Source organism: Sorex araneus, chromosome 6, assembly GCF_027595985.1.
Source record: "Sorex araneus isolate mSorAra2 chromosome 6, mSorAra2.pri, whole genome shotgun sequence".
Taxonomy (NCBI): domain Eukaryota; kingdom Metazoa; phylum Chordata; class Mammalia; order Eulipotyphla; family Soricidae; genus Sorex; species Sorex araneus.
Window position 1 is genome coordinate 163161690 of NC_073307.1, and position 26914 is coordinate 163188603.

At 61.8% G+C, this 26914-nt stretch overlaps 4 protein-coding genes across 8 annotated transcripts; 3 read left to right on the forward strand and 1 right to left on the reverse strand.

Moving 5' to 3' along the window:
• Positions 1–656: 656 nt before the first annotated feature.
• KCNK4 (potassium two pore domain channel subfamily K member 4) lies at positions 657–10404 on the forward strand. Of its 4 annotated transcripts, none has more exons than XM_055142225.1 (7): positions 657–963; positions 2273–2541; positions 6255–6378; positions 6489–6649; positions 6837–7023; positions 7968–8104; positions 9796–10404. In XM_055142225.1, the coding sequence occupies exons 2-7, from the start codon at positions 2353–2355 to the stop codon at positions 10141–10143; spliced, it is 1146 nt and encodes a 381-aa protein (XP_054998200.1). In that variant the 5' UTR covers positions 657–963; positions 2273–2352; the 3' UTR covers positions 10144–10404. The 4 variants fall into 4 exon arrangements, with proteins under 4 accessions (XP_054998200.1, XP_054998198.1, XP_054998199.1 ...); XM_055142223.1 differs by lacking the exon at positions 657–963 and adding an exon at positions 1036–1207 and having other exon boundaries at positions 9796–10364; XM_055142224.1 differs by lacking the exon at positions 657–963 and adding an exon at positions 1239–2073.
• A 552-nt stretch (positions 10405–10956) lies between these two features.
• Positions 10957–17711, forward strand: CATSPERZ (catsper channel auxiliary subunit zeta). 2 transcript variants are annotated; one of them, XM_004618509.2, is made up of 4 exons: positions 10957–11371; positions 15691–15769; positions 16150–16216; positions 17295–17711. In XM_004618509.2, the coding sequence occupies exons 1-4, from the start codon at positions 11091–11093 to the stop codon at positions 17414–17416; spliced, it is 549 nt and encodes a 182-aa protein (XP_004618566.1). In that variant the 5' UTR covers positions 10957–11090; the 3' UTR covers positions 17417–17711. The 2 variants fall into 2 exon arrangements, with proteins under 2 accessions (XP_004618566.1, XP_054998679.1); XM_055142704.1 differs by lacking the exon at positions 17295–17711 and having other exon boundaries at positions 16150–16759.
• A 531-nt stretch (positions 17712–18242) lies between these two features.
• On the forward strand, positions 18243–25582 carry ESRRA (estrogen related receptor alpha). Its single transcript, XM_055142466.1, has 7 exons — positions 18243–18458; positions 19643–19979; positions 23092–23208; positions 23394–23522; positions 23734–23901; positions 24009–24278; positions 24562–25582. Exons 2-7 carry the CDS (start codon positions 19655–19657, stop codon positions 24819–24821), a joined length of 1269 nt encoding a protein of 422 aa, XP_054998441.1. The 5' UTR covers positions 18243–18458; positions 19643–19654; the 3' UTR covers positions 24822–25582.
• Positions 25530–26860, reverse strand: TRMT112 (tRNA methyltransferase activator subunit 11-2). Its single transcript, XM_004618379.2, has 5 exons — positions 26706–26860; positions 26325–26496; positions 26140–26241; positions 25960–26049; positions 25530–25794 (listed from the first exon to the last, which is right to left on the reverse strand). Exons 1-5 carry the CDS (start codon positions 26756–26758, stop codon positions 25687–25689), a joined length of 525 nt encoding a protein of 174 aa, XP_004618436.2. The 5' UTR covers positions 26759–26860; the 3' UTR covers positions 25530–25686.
• Positions 26861–26914: the final 54 nt, after the last annotated feature.

Here is a 26914-nt window from a genome sequence, read left to right on the forward strand (position 1 = left end):
CGGGCGGAGGAGGGGGCTGATTCCGATGGGCGAGGGGCTGGTCATGAGGGTGGTTCAGGGAGCCGCGCTCCAGCTGCCCCAGGATGCCACCTGGAAGGCCGCTCTCGCCCTGTGCTGGGTGCTGCCATAAGGCCTTCTGCCCCTGGGACGCCCCAGCTGCTCCGAGCGCTGGAACCTGGCAGCGGGAGGCCGGGGGGCAGCCTCCAGAGAGGGCATCTCAGACGCCCAGCGGAAGCCAGCGCTGGACCAGGCCAGCAGTAAACAGCCTTCCTGGGCGTGCCGTGTGGGCGCCTGCTCCTGGCAGCTCTCACAGCTAGCCAGCCACCCCGGAAGGCTCAGACAGCACCCGAGGTGACTCCCTCCGGGGGAGCTGGGTCCCTGACTTTTAGGAGATGGTCAGGTGCAAAGACGCCTTAAAACCACCAGCCCTGACACATGCAGGAGGGGTTAAGTGCCGCCTTGCAGGTGGCTGACCCTGGGTGGGTCCCCAGCACCCGCTTTGAGGCCTGAGGACCCGGGACAAGTGGAGGGTCTTTGGCCACTTGGGGACCAAGGGGCTGTAGGTAAAAGTGGGTCATGACAGAGGGTGGAGTTCCAGGGCGAGCTGGGCTGTGGCTGTTGGGTGTGGGGGAGGGGGTGCAGCCTCATTCCCAAGCTGGAAGCGGACCACGGGCTGGGGGTGCAGAAGCAACCAAGCGAGACCTCCCAGGATCGGGCCCCTGGAAGTCCAGGTTCCCCTCATAGATCCCCACCGCTTGGTCCCGCTGTGTCACATCTCTGCGGAGCGCTGAGCCCGCGGGCCGGGCAACCCGAGCGCAGAGCTGGAGCCCCTAGTGAGCGCCACGCCGGGCGGTTAGCGTGGCGCCGGCACAGAGGAGCCGGCCGGCGGCGACCCCTCTCGGGCCCCGCGCCCTTGCCCAGCAGACGGCGGGCACGGGGGGCGGGGAGGCCGGGAGGCGGCAGGTAACGCGCCCGACTGGGTGCGAGGTGGGGCAGCGGCGCCGGAGGCGAGGGTGCGGCCCGGAGGGATGCGCGGCGCCGGAAGGGTTAAACGCGGGAGGCGGGGGGCTTCTGGCGGCGGGAGGGGGGTCCCAGCCCTGGCGGCCTCCCGCTCCGCCCCTGCCGCCGCCTCCGCGGCCGAGCCGGCACGGGCGAGGCTGTGCGGGAGCCCGGGGCCGCCGCCGCCGCCGCTGCCGCGGGGCCGACAGTGAGTGCGGGGCGGAGCGCGCGGGCGGGCGCGGGCGGGACTCCGGGGCCGGGGGGCGCCGCCGTCCGTGCCCGGCGCCTCCGGCAGTCGGGTGGCCGCGCGTCCCGCCCGTCACGCTCCAGGGCGTCGGCGTGAAGGCGTGGGGAGGCGAGGGGGGCGAGCGAGCCGCGGGCCGCCCGGGGCCGGGCTGGGAGCGCGGGCGTGCGCGCACGTGGGCGGGGACCTCTGGGTGCCCGGGCCGAGCGCGCGGTCCCTGGGGGCGCAGAGGTGCCTGCGAGCCCGCGGGAGTGTGCGGGCGCCCCGTGCACCTGCAGCCCGGGCAGCGCGCGGCGGGAGCCCCTGAGGACCGCGTGGGCGCGCGGGGCTTTGTGCCCGCCCGTGGGTGCGTGGGCGCCGCCACCGCTATCCGGGGGCCGGGGGCAGACAGCTGTCCCAGGGGCCGCTGCACAGCCGCGACCCTTCTCGTCCCCCTCCTCGCGGGCCCCCCGTTACCCTCTCTGCGCCTGCCTCCCCCACCCCTTCTTCTCTACGGGATCCGCCCCTGGGTTCCTCGAAAGCCCCGTGGGGCGCTAAGGGACCCTGAAGTCCGCGCCTGGCCCATCGCGGGGAGCAGCGGAGCAGCCAGAGGCCGCGAAGATGCTGCAGCCGCAGTGGACATGCCGGTCCCCGCCCTGCGCCCTCTCTGCGCGGTTCCCTCGTAGCACCGAGCGACCCCGCTGCCTCCCCAGCCTCCTCTCGCCAGTCGCCAGTCGGCACCCCGCAGCGCCCCCGCCTCGCCCACCGACCCGTTTCCTTTCCTCGCCCGCTGCCCTTCTCTTCTCCCACCTTCTCTCCCGGCCGGGGGGGCTGAGGGCTGGGCCGCGGAGGTAAGGGGGAGCCCCGGACGGGGGCGCACTGGAAGCAGGCGCTCAGGGACCGAGGTGTGAGGGGAAGACGTCTGTGGGCAGCCGGGCGGGGACTCCGGGGTACCAGCAAGGATGCTGGGGCGGGGGGGGGGGGGCTGAGGGTGAAAGAGCGGGGTGTCAGGCCAGTTATTGATCCCAGCATTGCTGCTTGTGCCCGCAGTGACCGCAGCTCCCCACGAGCTCCCGGCCGGGGCCCCCCAGGCGGGCCGAGGGAGTGGCCACCGCGGCCCGGGGCGCACCATGCGCGGCACCACACTGCTGGCGCTGCTGGCGCTGGTGCTGCTGTACCTGGTGGCCGGCGCCCTGGTGTTCCAGACCCTGGAGCAGCCCCTCGAGCAGCAGGCCCAGAAGCAGCTGGGGGAAGCCCGAGAGAGGTTCCTGCGGGACCATCCTAGCGTGAGCGAGCAAGAACTGGGGAAGTTCATCGAGGTGCGTGGGTGGCCGCCTGCCCAGCTGGGGTGTGGGCGCAGGTCCCAGGGCTGGGCTCACGCTGGCAGGGAGCGGGACAGAGGCTGGGGGCCAGGTTGCTGTGCGTTCAGTTAGGGGTGCAGGGACACGGGTGTCCATGCCAGTGGGCTGTCCCCTCCCCTCCCCCAAGGGTTGGTGCAGGAAGAAACAGCCATGCGTGCGCCCCCGAGAGTAACCCCATTTCCCAGGCTGACTCACTGGCTTAGGGGTGCCAGGTAGAATACAGGGCACCCCAGCGGGGTGACTCTCAGCCTCCCTCCAGGGTATCCACCTGGATTTCTGTCCATCTAGACCGTCTCTGGTCACTCCGGCCCCACACTGGACAGCTCCTGTTTCCCAGAGGCCTTAGGGAAGAGACTAAGGAACGTGGGGAAGTGGAGGAGTGTCCAGGCAGGTACCACTGATCTGGGGGAGGGGCTCCTGCCCCCCTAACGCTTGTCCCTGCCCCTCCAGATGCCAGTGTCAGCGGTCCTTCCCCCCCCCACATGCATCCAGTGTGGCATGGCCAGGGTAGACAGGTCAGTGCGGCCTTTGCCCAAGGAAGGCGCTGGGCACCGGCTTGCCCATTGCTCTTGCGTGTACCGCTGTGGCTTTGCCTGGCTTGTCACTCTCACGGCACAGCAGAGCCCAGTGTGAATAAGGGCGGGCCTTCCCGGAAGAGAAAAGCCCCTGTCGGCCTCTTGCCCAGGGCAGTGGATGTCCCTGACAAGTCCCAGGGTGCCAGGACTTAGGCCAGGCAGACACGGGGTGGGGCCAGGACACAGGCAGCCTGGCACCAGCCTGGCACCTTTCCTGCCGCTTCCAGAACCAGAGCAAGACTCAGAGACGCCTGGGCAAGAGCACAGGGCACAGGGCAGGAAGCTGACCTACTTTACCTGTTTCATCTTCACAATGGAAATACCCTCCCCCGCACCCCCCCCCAAGAAAAAGGAAACTAGGAGAGATGCTGCTGGAAGGACGGGAACAGCCCTACTGCGATTGCTAGGGCCTGCATGAGGGCCTGCATGAGGGGTGACAGGCACAAGTGACACCTAGAAGAGGGGACAGACTAGGAGCAGGTGACTCCTGGAAAGAGCACGGTCACCACCAGAAGTAGCATGAAGGGAATTTTCCTTCCTCGATGCACTATGACCGATGACCCTCTGCCATGTGCTGGGCCTTGGAGCTAAGGGGCCGCAGGGCCGTTGGAATAGGATGTGTCTTGTCGAGGGCAAGAAGAGACTGGCAGATCTGGGAGCAGGGCACCCGGAGGGACACGGGAAGTGTTTTCTGGAACTGGGGGGAGGTGTTAGCTGCTACCACCTCACTGTGAACGGAAATGAGAATAGACACGAAGGCAAAGGCGTGGCCCGAGGGAGTCCCTTTACTGGAGAGTGTCGCAAAATAAAACCTCACTTTGAATCATGCACTTCACTTCTTGGCTTTATTAAAGATGATCATAACTGCAGGGGCTGGTATCGCATCAGAGCTGCGGGGAGAGGCCACAGCTTGGGAGAGGGAGCGCCATGGGACCCAGGTTGAATCCCCAGCGCTACGCGGTCCCCTAGCACTGCCCTGGGTGGCCCAAGAGCCAAAAGCAAAAGCAAGACAAAACACCTGGCTTGAGATCCCAAATAGCCGACCCAGGAGGGGCTGAGAAGGGGCTTCAGCCGTGAGCTGTGAGGTCAGACCCGGGAGGCGTGGGGCGGCCAGCCAGGGTCCATGCATTTGGCAATAGGTCTTCCTGAAGAGCACTCGGGGCAGAGAGAAAGAAACGGGTTTTTTTCATGGCACTTGGCAGTGCTCAGGGGCTACTCGTGGATCCGTGTTCAGCAGTGGCTCCTAAAGGTGCTCCGGGTGGTGGGGCTGGAGCGATAGCACAGCGGGTAGGGCATTTGCCTTGCACACGGCCGACCTGGGTTCGAATCCCAGCATCCCATATGGTCCCCTGAGCACCGCCAGGGGTAATTCCTGAGTGCATGAGCCAGGAATGACCCCTGTGCATTGCCAGGTGTGACCCAAAAAGCAAAAAAAATTAAAAAATAAAAAAAAATGAAGGTGCTCCGGGTGGGGGCGGAGGACACAGTGCCAAGGAAGGAGCCTCCGGCCCGCAAGGCCTGTGCCCAAACCCTTGGAGCGTCCTTCCTGCCCCCCCCCACCCTCAGGGAGGCATGCTTCTGAACAGACCCCCTTCCCGAGTCAGTTTATGGAACACCTACTGTGTTGTGTAGGTTTGTTTGGGACTTTGGCAGGCCACGCAGAACCTTCCAAAGGTTCTGCAAAATGGGATTGTGGAGGGGCTGGAGAGGTAGCCCAGGGTGTGCGCTCACCTCCCCCCTCACCGTTGTTTGATCTCCAGCCTCTGGTCCCCAGACAGAAAGCCAGGAATAGCTCTTAAAGGCTACAGTCTGTGACCCCTCCCAAACCCCAAAGAATAAATAGATAAAATGTGATGGTAGAGGCCGGAGCGCTAGTACAGTGGGGAGGGCGTTTGCCTTGCATGCGACCAACCCAGGTTCGATCCCCAGCATCCCATATGGTCCCCCAAGCACCACCAGGAGTAATTCCCGAGTGCAGAGCCGGGACTAACTCCTGAGCATTGCCGGGTGTGACCCAAAAAGCAAAAAAAAAAAAAAAAAAAAAAAAAAGATGGTAGATATGTGCCTTTTTGGAGGGAAGGTTCATACCTTTCACTACATTTTTTTTTTGTCTGCACCCAGTGGTGCTCAGGACTTACTCCTGGCTCTGTGCTCAGAGATCATTCCTGGTGGGGCCCAGGGATCATATGGGGTGCCAGGGATCGAACCCAGAGCCGCTGCATGCAAGGCAAGCCGCTACTCCAGCCCTCACTAAGTGTTGTCTTAGGAAAGGGACACTCCAAACCTGCTCCCAGAGAAGCAGGGGGAGGTTCTTGGGGGCCGAGGGCACCCACAAACACTGCTCTCTCTGTGTCGGGGACTTTCATTTTCCCAACAGGGGCCAGAGAGGTAGCACATCGGGGGAGGCCAGGTGCTGGCACGCTGCTGAGCCCAGTTTGATTCCTAGCTCTACATCCGCCCCCTCCTCCCCGCCACCGCCAAGAGGGATTCCCGAGCCCAGCAGGGTGTAACCCCAAACCCCAAGACAAAACAGTTTTCCTGGGGCTGGAGCGATAGCATAGCGGGTAGGGCGTTTGCCTTGCACGCGGTCGACCCGGGTTCAAATCCCAGCATCCCATATGGTCCCCTGAGCATCGCCAGGAGTAATTCCTGAGTGCAGAGTCAGGAGTAACCCTTGTGCATCGCCGGGTATGACCCCCAAAAAAAAAAAAAAAACAGTTTTCCTAACAGCCCTCTGAGATGATGCTGGCTTCATCCTCCACACTGACAAGCCAAGGGCCTCACCTCCCGCGCGCTGTCTCTCTGGCCCACGTCCACCCTGTTCCCGACACCTAGAAACGAGCCCAGAGAATGAGCTGGCCCCAGGCCCCAGGGCAGCAAGGCTGGGCCCGGCCTGGGCGCCCCAGCCAGGGTCAGAGTGGAAATAGGATGGCGAGAGTCGGGGCTTCTCCGCACTCCGCCACGGTGGCGAGTGGGACCGGAAGTGTGTGTTGAGGGACAGCTTTAGGGCAGAGCAGAGAAGTGGTGTGTGTGTGTGTGGGGTGTCAGGGCAGGAGGGGAGGCCTGAGCTTCCTCCTTCTGCACCTTGTCCCGCAGGAGGTGGCGGCTGCCCTGGGAGGGGGTGCGCACCCCGAAACCAACGCCACCAATCACAGCAACTACTCGGCCTGGAACTTGGGCAGCGCCTTCTTTTTCTCGGGCACCATCATCACCACCATTGGTGGGAGAGGGGGCCGGGCGTGTGGAGGGGAGTCCGGGCTGGGGGTGGCTGTCTCCCCGGGGGGGACAGAGGCAGCCCCTCGACCTCCCGCCTGCTCCCCCTCTGCCCAGGCTATGGGAACGCCGCCCTGCGCACGAACGCGGGCCGCGTCTTCTGCATCTGCTACGCGCTGGTGGGGATTCCTCTCTTTGGGATCCTGCTGGCTGGAGTCGGGGACCGGCTGGGCTCCTCTCTGCGCCGCGGTATCGGCCACATCGAGGCCATCTTCCTGGTGAGTTGCTCCGTACTCTGCATGAACTCAGGATCGCACCCCTAAGTCCCTGACCAGCTCTGGCAGGTGTGAAGAGGGGATGGGGAGGAGGAGAGGGAGGAGGGCCCGAGGGCCTCCTCCATCCTCCGGCCTCCATCCATCCTGCCTCTCCCCCCATCCCCCACCTCCCCTGCCCCCCCCCCGCCAGAAGTGGCACGTCCCCCCGGGGCTGGTCCGAGTGCTCTCGGCGATGCTCTTCCTGCTGGTCGGCTGTCTGCTGTTCGTCCTGGCGCCCACCTTTGTCTTCTGCTCCATGGAGGGCTGGAGCCAGCTGGAGGCCCTCTACTTCGTCATCGTGACGCTCACCACGGTCGGCTTTGGGGACTACGTGGCCGGTGAGGCCACGTTTCGTCCTCCCACGCCCACGCGGTGTCCGAATGCCCCATTCTGCACAGTTGCTCGAGATATCCGCCACGAGGTGTCACATGGCCTATGTACGCTGGGCCACGCTCCCCCCTCCTGCGGCCGCTGTGGACTGCTGCCCTTCCGTGTGTGCCCATTCATGCACCCCGACTCTCTTGGCTTCCTGCACCCTTGCACGGGCTCACCCACTGCTAAAGTGACCCTCAAACGCCAAATTCTTTTTTTTTTCCTTTTTGGGTCATACCCGGCAATGCACAGAGGTTACTCCTGGCTCTGCACTCAGGAATTACTCCTGAAAGTGCTGGGGGCGGTGGGGGGGGACCATATGGGATGCTGGGAATCGAACCCAGGTCAGCCACATGCAAGGCAAACCTCTTACCCGCTGTACTATTGCTCTAGCCCCAAACGCTAAATTCTGGTCCCCCGAGGAAGTGTTTACGTGCCAGCCTGTAGGCACATAACACTTCCTGCAGGCTCACCTCCAAGAAGGGAGATCCTTTCTCTTTTTTCTTTTTTTTTTTTTTTTTGCTTTTGGGTCACACCCGGCAATGCACAGGGGTCACTCCTGGCTCATGCACTCAGGAATTACCCCTGGCGGTGCTCAGGGGACCATATGGGATGCTGGGATTTGAACCCGGGTCGGCCGCGTGCAAGGCAAACGCCCTACCCGCTGTGCTATCACTCCAGCCCCAGGGAGATCCTTTTTCCATTTTGCTTTGGGATCACACCTCAGCTCTTGTTCCTGGCCTGGCTCAGGGGGTCCTAGGGGGTGCTGGGGGCTGAACTCAGGTTGGCCGCATGCCAGCCAGGCAAGGGCCTGGCCCGCTGAAATCTCTCTCTGGGCCCACCAGGAGAGCAGATCTCTCAACGTGGGTGGGAAGTGGGTGCCAGGATGAGCTTGTTTGTGCTGTTGCAGGCGCCGGCCCCAACGAGTACTCCTTCTACCAGCCGCTCGTGTGGTTCTGGATCCTGCTTGGCCTCGCCTACTTCGCCTCAGTGCTCACCACCATCGGGAACTGGCTGCGGGTCGTGTCCCGCCGCACGCGGGCAGAGGTAGGCGGCGAGGGCGGGCGCCAGTGAGAAGGTGGCCAGCTCTCCTGGCCCCGGGTGGGCCAGAGCACTCTGCAGTTGGTGCCAAGCCTGGGATGAGGGGCCGGCAGAGCTGGTGGGTGATGCCATCTCGGCTCCAGAGGGTGGGTTGTGAGATTTTGGGGACCAGGGAGAGGAGAGGGCTCAAATGCTGAAACACATGCTCGGCACGCTGGAGTTTTGTTTTTGGGGTTTGGGGGCCACACTAGATAGTGTGTGGTAGAGGACAATATTCAGGGGATCAACTAGGCTTGGCTGCCTGTTAGGCAAAGTGTCTTGTTTTTTTTTTTTATTTTTTTTTTTGAGGGGGAGGCTTTTTGGGTCACACCAATGATGCTCAGGGGTATCTCCTGGCTCTGCACTCAGGAATTACTCCTGATGTTGCTTGGGGGACCATATGGGATGCCGGGGATCGAACTTGGTTGGCTGCGTGCAAGGCAAACACCCTACACGCTGTGCTATCGCTCAGCCCGCTTGCTCAGGGCTTACTCTGGGCTCCACACATGGGGTGACTCTTGATGGTGCTCAGGGGACCATAGGGCACAGCAGGGTTGGCAGCATACAAGGAAAGTGCCTTACCCGCTGTGCTAATTCTCTTGGGTGAGCCCAGGGTTGCTCCCTGGCACCCATGGGTCCCAGCACCACAAGAGCAGCCCAGAGCATCATTGTGTATGGCTCCTGAGCACTGTTAGGAGTGGTCCAAATGTTAACCTTTATTTTATTTTATTTAGGTTTTGGAGTCAAAAGGTTTTGGTCCAGGGGCTAGAGCAATAGCACAGCGGGTAGGGCATTTGCCTTGCACACGGCCGACCCGGGTTCGATTCCCAGCATCCCATATGGTCCCCTGAGCACCATCAGGGGTAATTCCTGAGTGCAGAGCTAGGAATAACCCCTGTGCATCGTTGGGTGTGACCCAAAAAGCGGGAAAAAAAAACGGTTTTGGTCCAAAGGTTTTATTTTATTTTGTTTTCTTGGGTCACTCGCCCAGTGAGATAGATGCTCAGGTGTTACTCCTGGTTCTGCACTCAGGAATTACTCCTGGCAGTGCTCCGGGGACCATGTGGGGTGCCAGGGACTGAATCCCAGTCAGTGACAGGCATGCAAGGCAAGCGCCCTACGCACTGTACTATTGCTCCAGCCCCAAGTTTTATTCTTTAAGCAAGAAGCCCAGTTAAATGTGAACATCAGGAAAATAGCAAATAATGTCTATTGCCTCGCAGCTGTCCCTTGGATACGCTCTTGCAGACAGTTTTTTTTTTTTTTTTCTTTTTGAGTCACACCCGGCGATGCACAGGGGTTACTCCTGGCTCTGCTCTAAAGAATTACTCCTGGCGGTGCTGGGGGGACCCTATGGGATGCTGGGGATTGAACCCAGGTTGGCCGCATGCAAGGCAAACGCCCTACCCACTGTACTATCACTCCAACCCCAGACAGTTTTTTGGTCATTTATCTGAAGTTCACATTTAACTAGATCATTTGTATGTGGTCACCCAGCTTGGCTGAGAAAGCCCAAAGGTGTCTGGGGGACAAGAAGGAAAAGCTGAAATAAAACGCAGGCTTTCTCAGCAAGGTGCTGGGCCAAAGGGGCGGCGGGAGGGGCAGCCTGGCGGGGAAGGACCCGGGCGGACACTGCTCTCCTCCGTCCCCGCGCGCAGATGGGCGGCCTCACAGCGCAAGCGGCCAGCTGGACGGGCACCGTGACGGCGCGAGTGACGCAGCGCGGGGGGCCTGGTGCCTCTGCGCCGCCGCCCCCAGAGACCGGCCTCCCGCGGCCGCCCTCCCCGCCGCGAGCCCTGGAGCCCCCCGAGAAGGCCGCGCCCCCGTCCCCGCCCACCCCGTCGGCGCTCGACTATCCCGGCGAGAACCTGGCGTTCATCGACGAGTCCTCGGACACGCAGAGCGAGCGCAACTGCGCGCTGCCCCGCGCGCCCCGGGGGCGCCGCCGGCCCCCCAGCGCCCCCCGGAAGCCCGCGAGGCCGCGGGGCAAAGGCGCGGCCGTGTGACGGGACCCCCGCCCGCCCGGGTCTCCCCAGGGATGCTGTCCGAGTGCTTTCTCCCCGGCATGCTCTGCTTGTGTGACCAAAGAACCCTCTTCTCGACCCGACGGGCGCCGGCGACGGGGGCGCATCTGCAGACCCTGGCGGGCGCTCACATCTCACGACTGTGCCTCAAAGCCTGTATCAATAAACCTGCAGTGTGCACCTCGCGGGCGGCTGTGCGTGCCTGCGTCGGGCGCCCGGGGCGAGGGGCGGGCCGGACAGGGGGACAGGCAGGCCCCCCAGGGTACCCCCTCCCGCGACTGGCCAGGTGTGGGGGGCGGGAGCGACCTTTGGTCCTGCCGCGGATTTGAGTTGGGTTTACGGACCAACCAGTCCAGCACTGCTCGGAGGGGGGTGGGGGTGGGTTGGGGGGTGCTGTGGCATGACCTCTCTGTCTCGAGACCCCCATGGGTTCTTCTGGAACGCGATCACTGGAGCGTGACCCCCTCCCCTCACCCCATGCCCGTTGGCCACAGAAACCGTTGGGGCTGAATCTTGGAGGAGGAGCTTAACAACGTAAGACCACCTCCTGGCCCCCCACTTAGCCCCCAGACCCATCCCACGTACCACCTTGGGGCCCTAGGGTTGCCAATACCCTCCTTTACCTACCTCAACCCCCAGTTCCGGCAACTGGCCCCCTTCCTTCCCTTCCTCCCTCCCCCACATACACTTTCTTCCTTTTTTTTTTTTTTTTTGCCATTTGGGTCACACCTGGCAATGCACAGGGGTTACTCCTGGCTTTGCACTCAGGAATTACTCCTGGTGGTGCTTGGGGGACCATATGGGATGCTGGGAATCGAACCCGGGTGGGCCTTGTGCAAGGCAAGTGCCCTCCCTGCAGTACCATCGCTCTGGCCCCATGGCTTCCCTCCTTGTATCCAGGTGTTGGTTTGTCCAAGTCTTTGAACAAGATGTCCTCAGGCCAGGACATCCGGGATCTGTGGACCAAGGCCACACTGTCACAGGTGGATGGGTCTGTGTCCCTGAACATAGTCTATGAAGACATCGAGTCACAGAGCAGTTACTCAAGTTCCAGGAGTGAGGCTCTGTGGAGCCGCAGCAAGGAGTCCCTCATGCACATCTGGAAAAGACCCGACTCCGAAGAGGACAATGTCTCGCTGAAAAAGTCCGACACCTTCCTGGATAAGCTCAGCGTGGGGAGGCTGTCAGACCGGGACATGCCTACATACAGGTCAGTGTAGCCTCCCGGGCTGGGGTTCTGGGTGTCCCCAGGGTAGCGGGGGGAGTAGCCAGGGCCTCAGTTTTATGGGCGGGGGGATGTTTGACCTACAGTGTTGAGGGCTTACTCCTGGTTCTGCACTCGGGGCTTGAGCCCAATCCAGCCGCCTGCAAAGCAAGAGCCCTACCCGCTGTACTACCCACTGGCCCTAGGGCCTCAGTGTTTGTTGCTGTCACATGCTGGGAAGCTGTAGACCTCCATTTATTTTTATTTATTTATTTATTTTGCTTTTTGGGTCACACCCAGCAATGCTCAGGGGTTACTCCTGGCTTTGGACTCAGGAATTACTCCTGGCAGTGCTTGGGGGACCATATGGGATGCCGGGGATTGAACCCAGGTCGGCCGTGTGCAAGGCAAACGCCCTACCCGCTGTGCTATCGCTCTAGCCCCTGTAGGCCTCCATTTATAAAATTGGGGAGGTGGGGGAAGTCTGAATCATTCAGGCTTAAAATCAACCAGACATCCTTGGAGCGCCCCCTACTGGAGGCGCTGATTGAGACCCTGTGGGCCTGGTATACCCAACTAAGTTAGCTTGGTAGGACCAGGGCTGTTTGGGAGGGGTAGGGGGTGAAGGGATCACTCTTGGAGGGGGTCCAGTGACCCTATGTGAGTGGGGGATGGAACCAGAGTTGTTAGTACCATAACCTAATGTTATCTTTTCAGCCTGAAACTAGTGCTTTTATTCTTTCTTTCTTTCTCTCTCTCTTTCTTTCTTTCTTTCTTTCTTTCTTTCTTTCTTTCTTTCTTTCTTTCTTTCTTTCTTTCTTTCTTTTTGCTTTTTTGGGTCACACCCGGCGATGCTCAGGGGTGTGATGCTCAGGAATGCTGAGCATTCCTTGGCTCTGCACTCAGGAATTACTCCTGGCAGTGCTCAGGGGACAATATGGGGCGCTGGGAATCAACCTGGGTTGGCCGTGTGCAAGGCAAATACCCTACCCGCTATACTATTGCTCCAACTCCCAGTGCTTTTATTTACTTATTTGTTTTTTATTTTTTATTTTATTTTATTTTTTGCTTTTTGGGTCCCACCCGGCAGTGCACAGGGGTTACTCCTGGCTTTGTACTCAGGAATTGCTCCTGGCAGTGCTTGGGGGACCATATGGGATGCCGGGGATCGAACCTGGGTTGGCCACGTGCAAGGCAAACGCCCTACCCGCTGTGCTATCGCTCCAGCCCCCCAGTGCTTTTATTTTTTAATCATTTGTTTTATTTATTTATCTATTTTTTGCCCACACCTGGCAAAGTTCAGGGCTGACTCCTGGCTCTATGCTCAGGGATCACTCCTGGCAGGGTTCAGGAGACCATACAGGGTACAGGGGGTAAAAACTGGGTTGCCCCCACATAGAAGGATCACTTTCACTGTCACTATCACTGTCATCCTGTTGCTCATTGATTTGTTCAAGCGGGCACCAGTAACATCTCCACTGTGAGACTTATTGTTAGTTTTTGGCATATCGAATGGGTAGCTTGCCAGGCTCTGCCGTGGGGGCGAAATACTCTTGGTAGATTGCTGGGCTCTCCGAGAGGGGCGGAGGAATTGAACCTGGATCGGCGGCGTGCAAGAAAAACACCCTACCTGCTGTGCTCCAGCCCATGCAAGAGATAACCAAAATAAATAAATAAATAATAAACAAATAAATAAATAAATGAAAGAAAAGGAAAAGGAAGTGAAAACAAATTTCCATTGATGTAGGATTTTCGAGTGCCAGGTGCCAGGCAGTGAACTATTTCCACATCATTTCCTTTGTGGGGGGCAGGGTGGGGTGTCTTCGGGGGAGGGTCATACCCATCAATGCTCAGGGGTTACTCCTGGCAGTGCTCAGAGGACCACATGGGATGCCAGAGGTTGAACCAGGGACAGTTATGCACGAGGCAAGTGCCCTACCCACTATGCTATCTCGCCAGCCTATTGGGATGAGAGTTTGGGCTATAGCTGTTGTGCTCAAGGATTACTCCTGACTCAGGAGTCAATCCCAGCAGTGTTCAGGGGATTCTGTGGTGTGAGGGATTGAACCCAGGTTGGCAACATGCAAGGACAGCACCTTACTCGCTGTGCTCTCTCTCTGGTGCTCACTACATCTCCTTTTAACTTCACAACTCCCATAAAGGGCCATCCTGTGGTCCCACTTAATATTTTTGATTGGGGGCTGGAACAATAGCACAGCGGGTAGGGCGTTTGCCTTGCACGCGGCCAATCTAAGTTCGATTCCCAGCATCCCATAGGGTCCCCTGAGCACCATCAGGAGTAATTCCTGAGTGTAGAGCCAGGAGTAACCCCTGTGCATCGCTGGGTGTGACCCAAAAAGAAAAAAAATTTTTTTTTAAATTTTTGGGCCACAGCAATGCTCAGGCATCATTCCTGATGGGGCTCTGGGGGTGGTTTGGGGGGCCCGAGATTGAACCTGGGTTGGCCACATGCAGAGCAAACATACTACCTACTATACTATAGCTCTGGCCCCCACTTTTCTTTTCTTTTTTTAAAATTACACTTAAAAATGTGGGGGGGGGTGTGGAGTACACAGCCTTGCATACAGCTGACCTGGCTTGAATCCCCAGCATCACATATGATCCCCCTAGCACCGATCACAGTCACGAAATCCCGTTAGTCATCGATTTCTCCAGCGGGCTCAGTAACCTCTCATTTCTCGCCTGCCCCCTAGCACCACCAGGAGTAATTCCTGATCATCCCCAGGTTTGACCCCCAAAACAAACAAGAGTGCATGGGGGAGGGTGGCAGAAAATAGTACAGTGGGTAAGGAACTTGCCTGGCACACAGCCGACCCAGGTCCAGTCCCTGGCACCCAGTATGGTCCCCTGAGCGCCACCAGGAGTGATCCCTAAGCAGAGCTAGGAGTAACCTCTGACCACTACCAGGCGTCATCCCAAGAAACATAAAACAAAAAACTACACAGACATAAACCTGGCAGTGCTAGGGACTGCACTGGCTCTGTGCTCGGGTCACTCCTGGCTGGGGTCACAGGGCCATGTGGTGGCCTGCATGCAAAGCCTACAGAGCTTCAGCCACGTTTCCCTTCTTCTTTTTGGCTTTTCAGCCACACCCAGCAGTGCTCAGGGCTTCCTCCTGGCTCTGCTCTCAGGGATCGCCCCTGGGTTGGGCCAACCTCCTCTTAAAAAAGATTTTGGAGGTAATCTGAAAAAAAAAAAAAGAGGGTCAATTTAAATGTCTTTGTCAAAATAATCATCAAAGTAAAAAAAAAAGATTTTGGAGGGGCTGGAGCGATAGCACAGCTTTGCATTGCACGAGGCTGACCCGGGTTCGATTCTCAGCATCCCATATGGTCCCCTGAGCACCGCCAGGGGTGATTCCTGAGTGCAGTTTGGAGATGCAGAAGCAATAGTACAGTGGGTAGGGTGTTTGCCTTGTATGTGGCTGACCCAGGTTTGATCCCTGGCATCCATATGGCCCCCCTGAGCACCACCAAGAGTAATGCCCAAGGATTACAGAGCCAGGAGTAACCCCTGAGCACTGCCAGCTGTGATCTCCCCCCAAAAAAGGATTTTGGGGTCTTTGGGCCACACCTCTTCCTCAGGGATTCCTCCTGACTCTGTGCTCCTCTGGGTTGCTCCTGGAGATGCTGGAGGGGACCAGGGGTGCTGGGGATTGACGCCCCGTTTCCTGCAGGCAAAACCTACTGTCAGCCTGTAAAACTCACTTGCCGTCTGACCCCACCGTTTTAAGAGATGAAGAACTTGAGGGGCTGGAGCAATAGCACAGCAAGTAGGGCGTTTACCTTGCACGCGGCCGACCCAGGTTCGATTCCCAGCATCCCATATGGTCCCCTGAGCACCGCCAGGAGTAATTCCTGAGTGCAGAGCCAGGAGTAACCCCTGTGCATTATCGCCAGGTGTGACCCAAAAAGAAAAAAAATTGTTAAAAAAAAAGAGATGAAGAACTTGAAAGTTTCACTTGCTGGCTCTTGTCTCGTAACTGAAGCTGGCACCCTGGGCTGGAGCGTAGGGCACCTGCCTTGCATTCATCCCACCCAGGTTCGATCCCTGGCACTCCATTTGGTCATCAGAACACCACCTAAGACAGGAATGAGCCCTGAGCCTTGTGGGGTGTGACCCCCCTCCTCCCAAAATAAAACCAAAACACATAACGAGAGGTGGCCGCTCAGCAGGTGGGACCGTGAAGCCCAGTGGGTAGACACCACTGTGCTTTACAGTTTTCCCACCCGGGGTAGAATCTGGAGCAAGTCTGAGGATACCGCCCTCCCCACAGACTTACCCTCCTTCTGTTTCTCTTCCAGAAAAATCTCTTCCTCCTTACTAACCGGTGTCCATAAGTACGCACCCCATAAACCTTACTGGATGGAGCAACACACCAGGGTTGGAGAAACATGGGAAATGGGGTTTCCGTGGGGTGCCCGGGTGGGGGCTGAGGAGGAGGAGGGGCAGGCAGGCTGGGATCTTAAGGCTAGAGGAGGTGGGAGAGACTTCCACTGGTGGGCAGAGCTAAGCTCCCCGGATGCCTGAGCCTCTTTTCATTTTATTTTTTGCCTTTGGGGTCACACCCAGTGATGCTCAGGAGTTCCTAACCCTAGCCCTAAACCTAACCCTGGCTCTGCACTCGGGAATCACTCCTGGTGGTGCTGGGGGTGGGTGGGGGGGGATTATACAGGCCGCAGGGAATTGAACCCAGGTTGGCCGCATGCAAGACACCCTCCCCGCCATATAATCTCCCCTGAGTCTCCTTGCTGCCTCTCCAGCTGCCGCTGCCACTGGTGGAACTGATGGAAAATGAAGTTCTGGAAATCCTCACCAAAGCACTCAAGAGTGAGCCCCTCCCTGTGCTCCCACAGGGAGCCCCGGGGAATTTTGCAGACGGGGGGTGGTCCCTCCACACACACCCCCTCAGAGAGTGGAGTTTTAGGATGCTGCCCGCACTACCCGTGCTGGCATATTCAATATGCCAAAAAACAGTAATAAGTCTCACAATAGAGACGTTACTGGTGCCCGCTCAAGCAAATCGATGAACAACGGGAAGGCAGTGCTACAGTGCTGTGCTGTCAGATTCCCTTACTATCCACAAATATTCCAGGAGTTCCGCAAAAAGTAAAAGGCTAGGGGCCAGAGAAATTTTACAGTGGTTAAAATTATCTCTGGCATTGCACATGGGCATATGGTCCCGTGTGTGTGTGTGTGTGTGTGTGTGTGTGTGTGTGTGTGTGAGAGAGAGAGACAGCTGCTAGGGCTCCAGCCTTGTGAGGCCCCTCTTCTCCACCTGCCCTCTAGATGGCCTTGACCCCCTCCCAGGAACTCTGAGGAGACTTTGGGCAGGGGATTATTATTATTATTTAATTTTTTTTGTTGTTTTGGGTTTGGGGGGTCACACCTGGCTATGCTCCGGACTTAATCCTGGCTCTGAGCTCGGAGCTCACTCTTGGTGCGACTCAGGGGACCACGGCCAGGGACTGAAGCTGGGTCAGCCTGTGCAAGGCCCGTGCCCTACCCTCTCGGCTCCTGGACTGTGGGTTATTTAGGCAAACTTCCCCCTGGTTAGTCCTAGTTATGTGGTGTGGGAGGTGTAGTTAGTGTAGATATCCCTAAAGCTGCCTGCCAGCCCAATTTGGGTCCTAAGACACGTCTAACTTTGCCTTTAGCCAGCCTCTGCGGCACGCTCCTCCCCTGCCCCCCAGCCCGAGCCCCTCGGAGCACAGGTCTGTAACCTGACCATCTGAAATTCTGAAATGTTACCTGTGCGCCCCGCGCCTTAAAGATCCAAAGTTCCCCCAACCAACACAACTGGGCACTCGGATCTCCAGCCACCCCCTGTCACAGACGCAGCTCTGGCCGCGGGGGAGGTCGTGTCCTGCTCACTGCCCAGAGTCCGTTCTACCGTTCCGCTTTCCAGGCTACCAGTCCGCAATCGGCGATGACCACGTCCTGACAATGCAACTGCAGCGCCAAGTCGAGGCACTCAGGAAGCGCCGGTACAAAAGGCTGAACGTCGTGGCGCAAGAAAATGAGCTCTAGAGAGGCAGGGTTCCAGTCCCCGTCACTGCTCCATCCCGAGAACCCAAGCCCAACCCTGCCCACGTGGAATTTGAGCCCTGGAGAAATAAAATAATTTATGCATGGTCCGTGAGTCAGTGCATGGCTCCCGCGTGAGGCGGCGCAGGTGGCCCCGCCTTTCCCCATGACCTTCACTCGGTCACCGCAGTGACCTTGAGCGTTTTCGGTCCAGGCCCCATCGACTCCGTCTTCCCGGGACTCGCGATCCAGGACTGTCGCTTGCCCGTTTTAAGTCGGCTTCCCAACTCCGGAGTCCGCAGTTTTGTGGGGATATAGAGCCAGCGGTCCAAACGCCCAGACGATGTTACCTTGGGGGAAGGGGGAGAAGGGAAAAGGGGGTAGAACCTTCCCCCGAGCCTAGGAACTCCGGGCCGGCCCTCCCTCATACATATGCAGATGAGACAGTCTCGCTGTCCCCACTCGCCCCGCCCTCTCATTTGCATACGCATGTGGTCGGTCCGCCCCGCCGCTGCGGCCATTGAGCGACCTCGCCCACTCCCCTCGCGCACAGCGCGCCCCCCCTCGTGACGCAAGAGAACTCCGGGTCCCACGCAGGCCTCGAGCCGCTCGCGTCTGCTCTGGGCACGCCCCATCGGAGGCGTTGGACGCAAGTGCGCGACGGCCTCGGCCTCGGCGGGGCGGGGCCTTCAGGAAGGCCCGCCCCCGGCCCTGCCGGCTCCGCCCCGACTCGCCCAGGCACGCAGGCGCCGCCCGCCCCTCGCGGCTGATTAGCATAGAGCGCCGGGCCCCGCCCCCTGCTTTGCATGCGCAGGCCGGCCCCGCCCCCGCTGTCAGCTGGAGGAAGCGGAGTAGGAAGCGGCCGCGATGTCCTTTTGTGTCCTACAAGCCGCCGGCGGCGCCGCCGAGTGAGGGGACGCGGCGCGGCGCGGCGGCGCGGCCCGAGGAAGAGGCGGAGGAGGGGCCGCCCGTGGCCCCCGGCTCACCCCGGCGCTCCGGGCCGCTCGGCCCCCATGCCTGCCCGCCCGCCCCGCCGGAGCCCCAGGTCCGGGGGCGGAGGGGATCGCCGCGGGAGGGTGTGCGGGCGGGGCGCGGGGGCCATGTGCGAGCGCGCCGGGGGGTCGGGCCGCGGTCCCGCAGCGCCGGGGGCCCGGCGGGCAGAGGGTGCGCGGGTGGCCGGCGCCCAGGTCCGAGGCAGGGGCCGGCGGGGCTGCAGGTCCCGGCCGGGGTCAAGCTTGGGCCTCGGATCTCGTGCCAGGGCCGCGTTGAGCCCCGCACCTGGAGCGGGCGACGTCCCGGAGCCGGGCCCGGGTGCGAGATGGGGAGGCTGCGTTGTCGAGGAAGGGGCTCCCGAGACCACGTGGGGGCGCTCCAGGGGGCTCCGGGCCACCCTCTTCTTTGGGTCAAAGGTCACCGCCCCGGCAGGGGCGCACTTCCTCCTCCTGGGCGCTCCCGGCTTACTTCCTGATGCCCGATGAGGTCTCCCGCGGCCGAGGGGGAGGGGAGGCGGGCAACTTCGGGGAACTTCCCGTAGGTGTGCGCAGGTTGGGGGGCGGGGCGCCCCTGGAGGACTGCGGCAGTCGGGGTGGGAGCCGGCATGTGCCGGCGGGGGGGCGGGGGCGTGCAGGAGGGAGCCGCGCCCCCGCGTGCCTGGCCTGGGGCGTGCTGGGCCCCGCGGCAGGTGCCAGAGGCCGGACTGTTTCCTAGAGCCCCGGTGGATGCCCCTGTGTGGGTTGGGGCGGGGGGCTCAGGGGGTGTGACTTTGCTGCGTGTGCCCCTCAGGAGGGGTGTGCAAGACACGTGAGCTCGAGTGAAAACTGGTGTGCAGGGCACGCGTGGTCGCATCCGCTGCCCAGGGGTCCCTGTGCCTCAGGGCTCTTGAGGGGGGCCCCCACGCTGGAGAAAATGAAGTGGGGGCTCCCTTCTGATTGGGGATTCCAGATGGGGTTTGGCTCCCGTGTTCCCAGGCCTGGCAGGGAAGAGCCGGTGCCCAGGCCTCTCCAGGTTGTCAGGTGGGAGGCCTGCTGTCAGTACAGGGCTGGAGGCGCTGGAGCTCGTTCCCATGGCAACCGCAGGGCCTCTTCCTGGGGGCCCGTCCCTGGACTCTGGTCCCCCTCCTTCCCTTTTGCCTTGCCTGGAAACTGGCCGCAGGCCTGGGGTTGGGCAACCTGGGTGGCCCACTGTCTCTCCACCCCTGACCCGGCGGTGACCTGTGACCTCTTCCCACAGGTGACCAGCGCCATGTCCAGCCAGGTGGTGGGCATCGAGCCGCTCTACATCAAGGCAGAGCCGGCCAGCCCCGACAGCCCGAAGGGTTCCTCGGAGACCGAGCCCGAGCCCCCCGTGGCCCTGGCCCCCGGCCCCGCTCCCGCCCGCTGCCTCCCAGGCCACAAGGAGGAGGAGGATGCGGAGGGCGCGGGGCCCGGCGAGCAGGGCGGCGGGAAGCTGGTGCTCAGCTCCCTGCCCAAACGGCTCTGCCTGGTGTGCGGGGACGTGGCCTCCGGCTACCACTATGGCGTGGCATCCTGCGAGGCCTGCAAAGCTTTCTTCAAGAGGACCATCCAGGGTGAGCCCCCGAGCCCGCCGGCCACTCCTTGGCCTTTGCCCTTTGCCCTCTGGGTCTGGCGCCACCCACTTGGCACTCTGCTCCCAGGCAGCCTGAGGCCCCGGAACTACCCGGGTACCACTGAGGGTGGGCAGGTGGGCGTTCCCAGGCCCTTCGGCCTCGCTGCTATGTCCTTGGCCTTTGGCGTTCGATGAAACCGTCAGGATGGGTTGCTGGGCTAGATGTGGGGTGGTGCACAAAAGCTTGGGGTGCCTCCGAGGTTTCTGCGAGCTCTCGCCCTGGCACCGTGCCGGCTGCCAGCTTGACTCTTGCTTCAGCTATGGCCTGCCCGGCCCCATCACCCATCATGCCCCCGTCTTTGTTCCTGTCCCCGAGCGGCACGGCAAGAAGCTGGTTTTATGGCTGGTTGTTTTGGGGCCACACCCGGTAGTGCGCAGGGCTTACTCTGCACCAGGTGTCGCTCCCAGCGGCACCCGGGACCATGTGCAGTGCCCAGGATGGAACCGGGTGGGTCGGCCCGTGAAGGCGAGCACCCCGCCCGCCGGACTGTCTCTCTAGCCGCAGACGCTGGTCTTTCTGAGGGGCAGCCCCGGTCCAGCCTTGGATTTGGAAAAGACTCTCAGGCCCTAGGCCTAGTCCTCAGGACCCCGGTCTCACCCCGGGCCCACTTGGCCACGGAGCAAGGCTGTTTGTGCCCTTCCTGTACATTTTACTTGGAAAGCACCTTTTTCTTGGCTGGGGGGAGGGGCGGGGGGAGCAGCAACGTTCATTTTGGAAACTTTTTTTTTTTGTAGTGCTGGGTTCGAATCCAGGCCCTCACGCAAACTAGCCGTGCACATCAGCACGGAGCCACACCCCTGGGGCCTGGAGTCCATATCTTGCCCCGTAGCCGTGGTACCGCTGATCCTCTTGGGGACCCCATAAAATCTCTGCAATGTGCGGGTGCTGGGGTCACCCTCCCGGCCCACTAGGGTGTTAGACAGTGGCAGAAGCAGGATTTGAACCTGGGTCCGTCTGGGTTCAGGTGGAGGTGATTTCTACCACCTGTGTGTTGGACTGAGGCCTCCTGGCTGAGTGACCTTCTTGCCTGGCCAGGGCCTGGGGTCGCCTGCCAGCCCGGAGCCCCTTGTTCTCTCTGACGTAGCTGACAGATGTTTACGAGGCTTTGGCCGGCTCTGGGCACCCCTTACTGAGCCGTGGGCCAGGTCCCACAGTGGTGACAGGGTGTAGTGGCACAGGCCCAAACCTCCACAGACCTGGGTTTCCTCCCCTGGCCTGACGACAGGGCAGGGACCAGGACGGGACAGCTCTTGTCTGCCTCTCCTGTCAGAAGCGAACAAATCATGCAGTCCCACGGTTGGTACAGCCCTTCTGTGGTGTGTCCAGCTGTGGTAGGTGTTGGCAGGAGGGGAGGGTGTGTGTGCCAGGAACATGGTGGGCCTGTGGCACCGGAGGGCTTCCCGGAGGCTGTGTCTGTCCGAGCACAGAAGGCTAAAGGAGAAGAGCACTAGGAGCCTGTGGTCTGGTTGCAGTAGCTCCATGAGGCTCTGAGGCCTTGGCTCAGTTGGCCATCAGTGCCCGCTGCTTGCTGACCCATTCCTAGCTCTGGGGTCCATCCTGGCTCTGGATGGGGCGCTGAGGGGGAGACCAGTGATAAAGAGAAAAAAAGAGTATTTTCCTTTTTTTTTAGCTTTTTTGGGTCACATGCAGCGATACTCAGGGGTTACTCCTGGCCCTGCGCTTGGGAATTATTCCTGGTGGTGCATGGGGGACCATATGGGATGCTGGGAATCGAACCCGGGTCAGCCGCGTGCAAGGCAAACGCCCTACCCGCTGTGCTATCGCTCCAGCCTCCCCAAAAAGTATTTTCCTGCCTCGCATGTTTGATGGTCCTGCGAGCTGCTGAGAAACTGCCAAGCCAGGGAGGCATCTGCAGGGAGGAGCTTGGCTTTGTCATGGGGGTCTGGGGCAGGACCCCCCCGCTAGGTGAGAGGCAGCTTGTCCTGAGTTGGGGGGGTGCCACTTTGGGAGCCCCAGGAGGCTGGAGGGTCCCGCAGAGTATCCGGAAGCCAGGCAAGGCAGGGGGAGCAGAGGGCCGACCCTGGCCACGGCAGGCAGGGCTTGTGAAGGGAAGTGGAGGGAGCAGGGGCAGGCCAGGGCCAAGGCGGTCGGTCGGCTCCTGCAGCTGCTGCCACAGCTGTGCCGAGCAGTGAGGGGAGAGGCACAGCGGGGGGTAGGGGTCGGGTGAGGAGACAGGGGAGGTGAGGAGCAGGAGGGGAGGACTGGGGTGAGAGGTGGGCAGGTAAAGCCGGCCAGTGCCACATGCTGGGATGGATCTGAGATCCCGGAGAAATCAGGTGGCAGGTTTGGGGGCCAGATGTGGCCACCACTTCGGACATGCTGAGAACCCAGGACAGGGCCCTTGACTTGCACAAAGCGGATCTGGGTTGGTTCCCTGCCCCACATACCGTGCCCTGCCCCCCTCCAGGAGTGACTTCTGAGCACAGAGCCAGGAGTAAGCCTGGAGCACCCCGAGAGTGATCCCAAACCAAACCAAAAGCCCAGCCCCAAAACTCTGGCCAGCCGGTCGAGGCTTGAAGAGCTGAAGGAAGTGCGTGAACCCCGCCACGTGGCCAGCGGGTGGGCAGGGGCCCAGCGGGCTGCAGTTTAGACGCCAAAGCAGAGGGCCCGTGGAGCTGGATGTTTGCCTTGCATGTGGCTGGCTGGGTCCCATATGGTTCCCTGAGCCTATCGGGAGTGATTCCTGAGCACAGAGCCAGGAGTAAGCCCTGAGCACCCCCAGGTGTGGCCCATGAGGTATCCCACCCCCCCAAAAAAAATGCAGAGGGGCCTGGAGGGGAGGCTTCATGGCAGCGCACTGCGCGAGACAGGTGGTCAGTTCGCCCCTGTGTGCAGCACCCAAGGCCTTGGACGGGGCCACTGCAGGCCTGAGAGGGCTGGGAGAGGCCAGGCAGGGCAGCCGTGCCCCTCACCACCCCGGCCTCCTGGCCCCTCACACCCTCCCACTCTCCCCAGACCCGTGCTTGTGGGGAGGCATCAGGGCTGTCCCGGGCTCTGGGTGACCGCCACTGAGCCTGCCTCTTCCTGGCAGGGAGCATCGAGTACAGCTGCCCGGCGTCCAACGAGTGTGAGATCACCAAGCGGAGACGCAAGGCCTGCCAGGCCTGCCGCTTCACCAAGTGCCTGCGGGTGGGCATGCTCAAGGAGGGTGAGCGCGGGGCCGGGGGGTAAGGGGCCCTGGGGGGGGACCGTGCTCAAGGAGGGTGAGCGCAGGGCTGCAGGGGGACAGTGGGGTGCTGCAGGTGGCATGCCCAGGAGCGGGCTTGGGCATGGGCGGGGTGGGTGGCGCGAGACTCCCCCGGCCCCAGGTCACATTCCTGTCTCCTGTTTCAGGGGTGCGTCTGGACCGCGTGCGGGGTGGTCGGCAGAAGTACAAGCGACGGCCCGAGGTGGACCCACTGCCCTTCCCGGGGCCCTTCCCCACTGGACCTCTGGCGGTAGCTGGAGGCCCTCGGAAGACAGGTGAGAGCAGGGCGGGCGGGGTGGGATGTGAGGGGCTCGTCCCACCGCCTCCACTCCTGGAGCTGGAGCTCCCCCCAGCCTCTGTCCCCCCTGCCCCCCCGTAGGCTCTCCCTGGGGTGAGGCCGGGCCAGGTCTTGAGGGGGGACCAGGAAGGTGCTGACACAAAGCGGCGTCGGGTGATGATGGGCTGACCCTCTCTGCCGTCCCGCAGCCCCCGTGAACGCGCTGGTGTCGCATCTCTTGGTCGTCGAGCCCGAGAAACTGTACGCCATGCCTGACCCTGCAGGCCCCGATGGTCACCTCCCGGCCGTGGCCACCCTCTGCGACCTTTTTGATCGAGAGATCGTGGTCACCATCAGCTGGGCCAAGAGCATCCCAGGTAAAGGATGGGCAGTGGGAGGCCCCCACCGCGAGGCCGGGCTGCCCCCGGGCCCTTGCTCAACCCACCCACCCCTGTCGCCTCTCCCCCCCCCGCCCCCGCCACAGGCTTCTCGTCGCTGTCCCTGTCAGACCAGATGTCCGTGCTGCAGAGCGTGTGGATGGAGGTCCTGGTGCTTGGTGTGGCCCAGCGCTCTCTGCCCCTGCAGGACGAGCTGGCCTTCGCCGAGGACCTGGTCCTGGATGAAGAGGGGGCGCGCGCGGCGGGCCTGGGGGAGCTGGGGGCGGCCCTGCTGCAGCTGGTGCGGCGGCTGCAGGCGCTGCGGCTGGAGCGGGAGGAGTACGTGCTGCTAAAGGCCCTGGCCCTGGCCAATTCAGGTGAGGGGGTGCCTGTGGGAATGGGCTGTGGCAGCCAGCCCGGCCGGCAGAGGCCTGGTGGGTAGGGGCGCGGGGTTGTGAGTGGGCATGCCTGGGAACGGGGCCTTGACAGGGTCGGTGGGTGACCGGTGACAGATGGATCACAAGGCCAGCCTGAGAGCCTGCGGGATACTGGCCGTTGGAATTCCAGGGGCCACGCTTCCTGGGCCGGGGCAGGGGGCTGCCTCGCCCGCCAGTGCTCCTTCCACCCGGCCCAGCTCGCGGCTGTCCCCTCTCCCCGCAGACTCCGTGCACATCGAGGACGCCGAGGCGGTGGAGCAGCTGCGGGAGGCGCTGCACGAGGCCCTGCTGGAGTACGAGGCTGGCCGGGCAGGCCCTGGCGGGGGCGCGGAGCGACGGCGGGCAGGCAGGCTGCTGCTCACCCTGCCGCTCCTCCGCCAGACGGCGGGCAAAGTGCTGGCCCATTTCTACGGGGTGAAGCTGGAGGGCAAGGTGCCCATGCACAAGCTCTTCTTGGAGATGCTTGAGGCCATGATGGACTGAGGCAAGGGGTGGGCATGGGTGGGGGTGCTGGCAGGACCCGCCCGGCAGGGAATCAGCCCCACGGTGAGGGGGCAGCGCGCAGCCTGCTGGCAAGGCCAGGGCCGTACCATCAGCCCCTGGGAGCGGGCCTTCCGCCCTCCTCTCCCCGCCGAGGGGGGCACTGGAAAGGAGCTGGGAAGGCATGCCCGGGCTCTGGGCAGTGCTGCCCCTTGCAAGCCATAATGTGCCCCGCGAGTGTCCGGGGCCTTGCGGAAGCCATAGGGGGCTTAGGGGACGTGTGAGGGGGCAGAAGCCTGATCTCAGGGAGGGAAGGAGTGTGGAGGTCACAGTCTCCCAGCGGGTGATGCTTTTGCTGCTGCTTAATCCGACCCCCTCTCCAGAGCAGAGGGCACAGAGAGCAAAGGCCCGCCCCCTTCGCACCTCTCTCCCTCATCTGCATTGGGCATTACTGCCCCCCCCCTTGAAGCAATAACTCCAAGCAGGCTCCAGCCCCTGGACCCCTGGGGTGGCCAGGGCCCCCCATCAGCTCCCATCCGACCTCGTCAGGGGTTAGGGAGAGCCCTGCCTCTATGCCCTGCAGAGCAATAACACTATATTTATTTTTGGGTTTGGCCAGGGAGGCACAGGGACAAGGGGCAAGCCGGGGCCCAGTGCCCAGGCTGTACAGAGACTCTATTTTAATGTATATTTGCTGCAAAGAGAAACCGCTTTTGGTTTTGAACCTTTAATGAGAAAAAAATATATATAATATCGAGCTCAAACGTGTGGCTGGCTGAATCACTGGGCCAAGTGGGGGCGGGGGTCACGGACACAGGATTTCACAGATATACAAAGTCACACTGGGAACAGATGGCGGGTTGGCGAGCTAAGTGTCGGTCTCCTCGTCGTTCAGCAGCATGTTGGGGATCCCACGGCTGATGGGGAACAGACGTCCTGATTCTGGGCACTGCAGGGTCCCCTCCATGACCTCCACCTGCGGGGCGGGAGAGTGCAGAGGGAAAGGTGTTGGCCTTGGACAAGACTTACCCGGGTCGACCCCGCGGCACTGCCAAAGGTGATCCCTACCCTACCCTGGCGTGGCGTTCCCCGCCCCCGAAACCCGAACACCCACAAGACAAGCGGCGAGGGGGCGTCTCACCTCCAGCAGCACGTGGTGCATCTTCCGCAGAAACTCCTCATCGTTCTCGTACCCCTCAACCGGCCCGTTGGGCACCTCGGCCAAACTCAGCTAAAAGCAAGAGGCGCGTCACCACCAGGGTCCTCACCCCGGGGCGGGCCGACCCTCCAGGGGTGCTCGCGGGGGGGCGGGGGCGCTCACGCTGTCCGCCGCCTGCTGAAGTGCCGTCCACTCCACCTTGGGGATCATGCGCGCCACGAATTCCGGGTTGAACTCCACGTGGTGGATGCGCACCTCTTCGGCCTGCGGGACAGAGGTGTGGGCAGGCGCCGGCCCGGGCCGTCCGCACCCACCCGGGGCCCCCGCGAGACGGCGCCCGCCGGTACCTGGAGGCGCAGAGGGAAGCCTCTGGGCCCCACCCCCCGCACATGCGAGCTCAGCAGATTGTGGGTGAGCAGCTTCATTTCGCTCCGACGCGCTCGCTCCGACTGGCCGGAACCGGAAGGGGGCGGCACCAAAGCGCCGCTTCCGGCCGCTCCCTTCCACCCGATTGGACGGCTGGGAAGAGCGGAAGCGGCGGCTTGACCGGCGCTCTAGTGCTCGCGGCCCGAGGAATTTGAGACCGGATCGATCCGGCGGGGCGCCCGGAAGGACCTCGGCCGCGGAGTGCTAAGCGCAGGCCCAGTCCTCCCCTCGCTGCAAATCACGTGAGCGGCTGCCCCGCCGCGACCTTCACGGAAGCCAAAATAAATGTGTAACCTACACACCGGACGCACGCCGAACTCCGCAGTCCCTCGCGCCCGACGGGAGGCGGAGTCATCGAAGCCGAGGCGCCCCACCTTGTATACAAATAAGCCCCGCGAAGCCCCGCCCTCCAGGCGCTGCGCGCCAATGGCCTCGCCCCGTCATGCAAATCAGCGCGGAGTCCCGGAAGCCCCGCCCCTGTGCGCTCGGCCCGCGCCTGCGCCGCGGGGAG

Coding starts and splice junctions, on each gene's coding strand:
- KCNK4 (XM_055142223.1), top strand. Junction 6,650..6,836: donor ACATCGAGGCCATCTTCCTG/GTGAGTTGCTCC, acceptor CCCCCCCGCCAG/AAGTGGCACGTCCCCCCGGG. Junction 7,024..7,967: donor CTTTGGGGACTACGTGGCCG/GTGAGGCCACGT, acceptor GTGCTGTTGCAG/GCGCCGGCCCCAACGAGTAC.
- CATSPERZ (XM_055142704.1), top strand. CDS start 11,091: ATGTCCTCAGGCCAGGACATCCGGGATCTGTGGACCAAGGCCACACTG. Junction 11,372..15,690: donor CGGGACATGCCTACATACAG/GTCAGTGTAGCC, acceptor TTTCTCTTCCAG/AAAAATCTCTTCCTCCTTAC. Junction 15,770..16,149: donor GGATGGAGCAACACACCAGG/GTTGGAGAAACA, acceptor CTGCCTCTCCAG/CTGCCGCTGCCACTGGTGGA.
- ESRRA (XM_055142466.1), top strand. CDS start 19,655: ATGTCCAGCCAGGTGGTGGGCATCGAGCCGCTCTACATCAAGGCAGAG. Junction 23,523..23,733: donor TGGAGGCCCTCGGAAGACAG/GTGAGAGCAGGG, acceptor GCCGTCCCGCAG/CCCCCGTGAACGCGCTGGTG. Junction 23,902..24,008: donor CTGGGCCAAGAGCATCCCAG/GTAAAGGATGGG, acceptor CCCCCGCCACAG/GCTTCTCGTCGCTGTCCCTG.
- TRMT112 (XM_004618379.2), bottom strand. CDS start 26,758: ATGACTCCGCCTCCCGTCGGGCGCGAGGGACTGCGGAGTTCGGCGTGC. Junction 26,242..26,324: donor GCTTCCCTCTGCGCCTCCAG/GTACCGGCGGGC, acceptor TCTGTCCCGCAG/GCCGAAGAGGTGCGCATCCA. Junction 26,050..26,139: donor TTCAGCAGGCGGCGGACAGC/GTGAGCGCCCCC, acceptor TCTTGCTTTTAG/CTGAGTTTGGCCGAGGTGCC.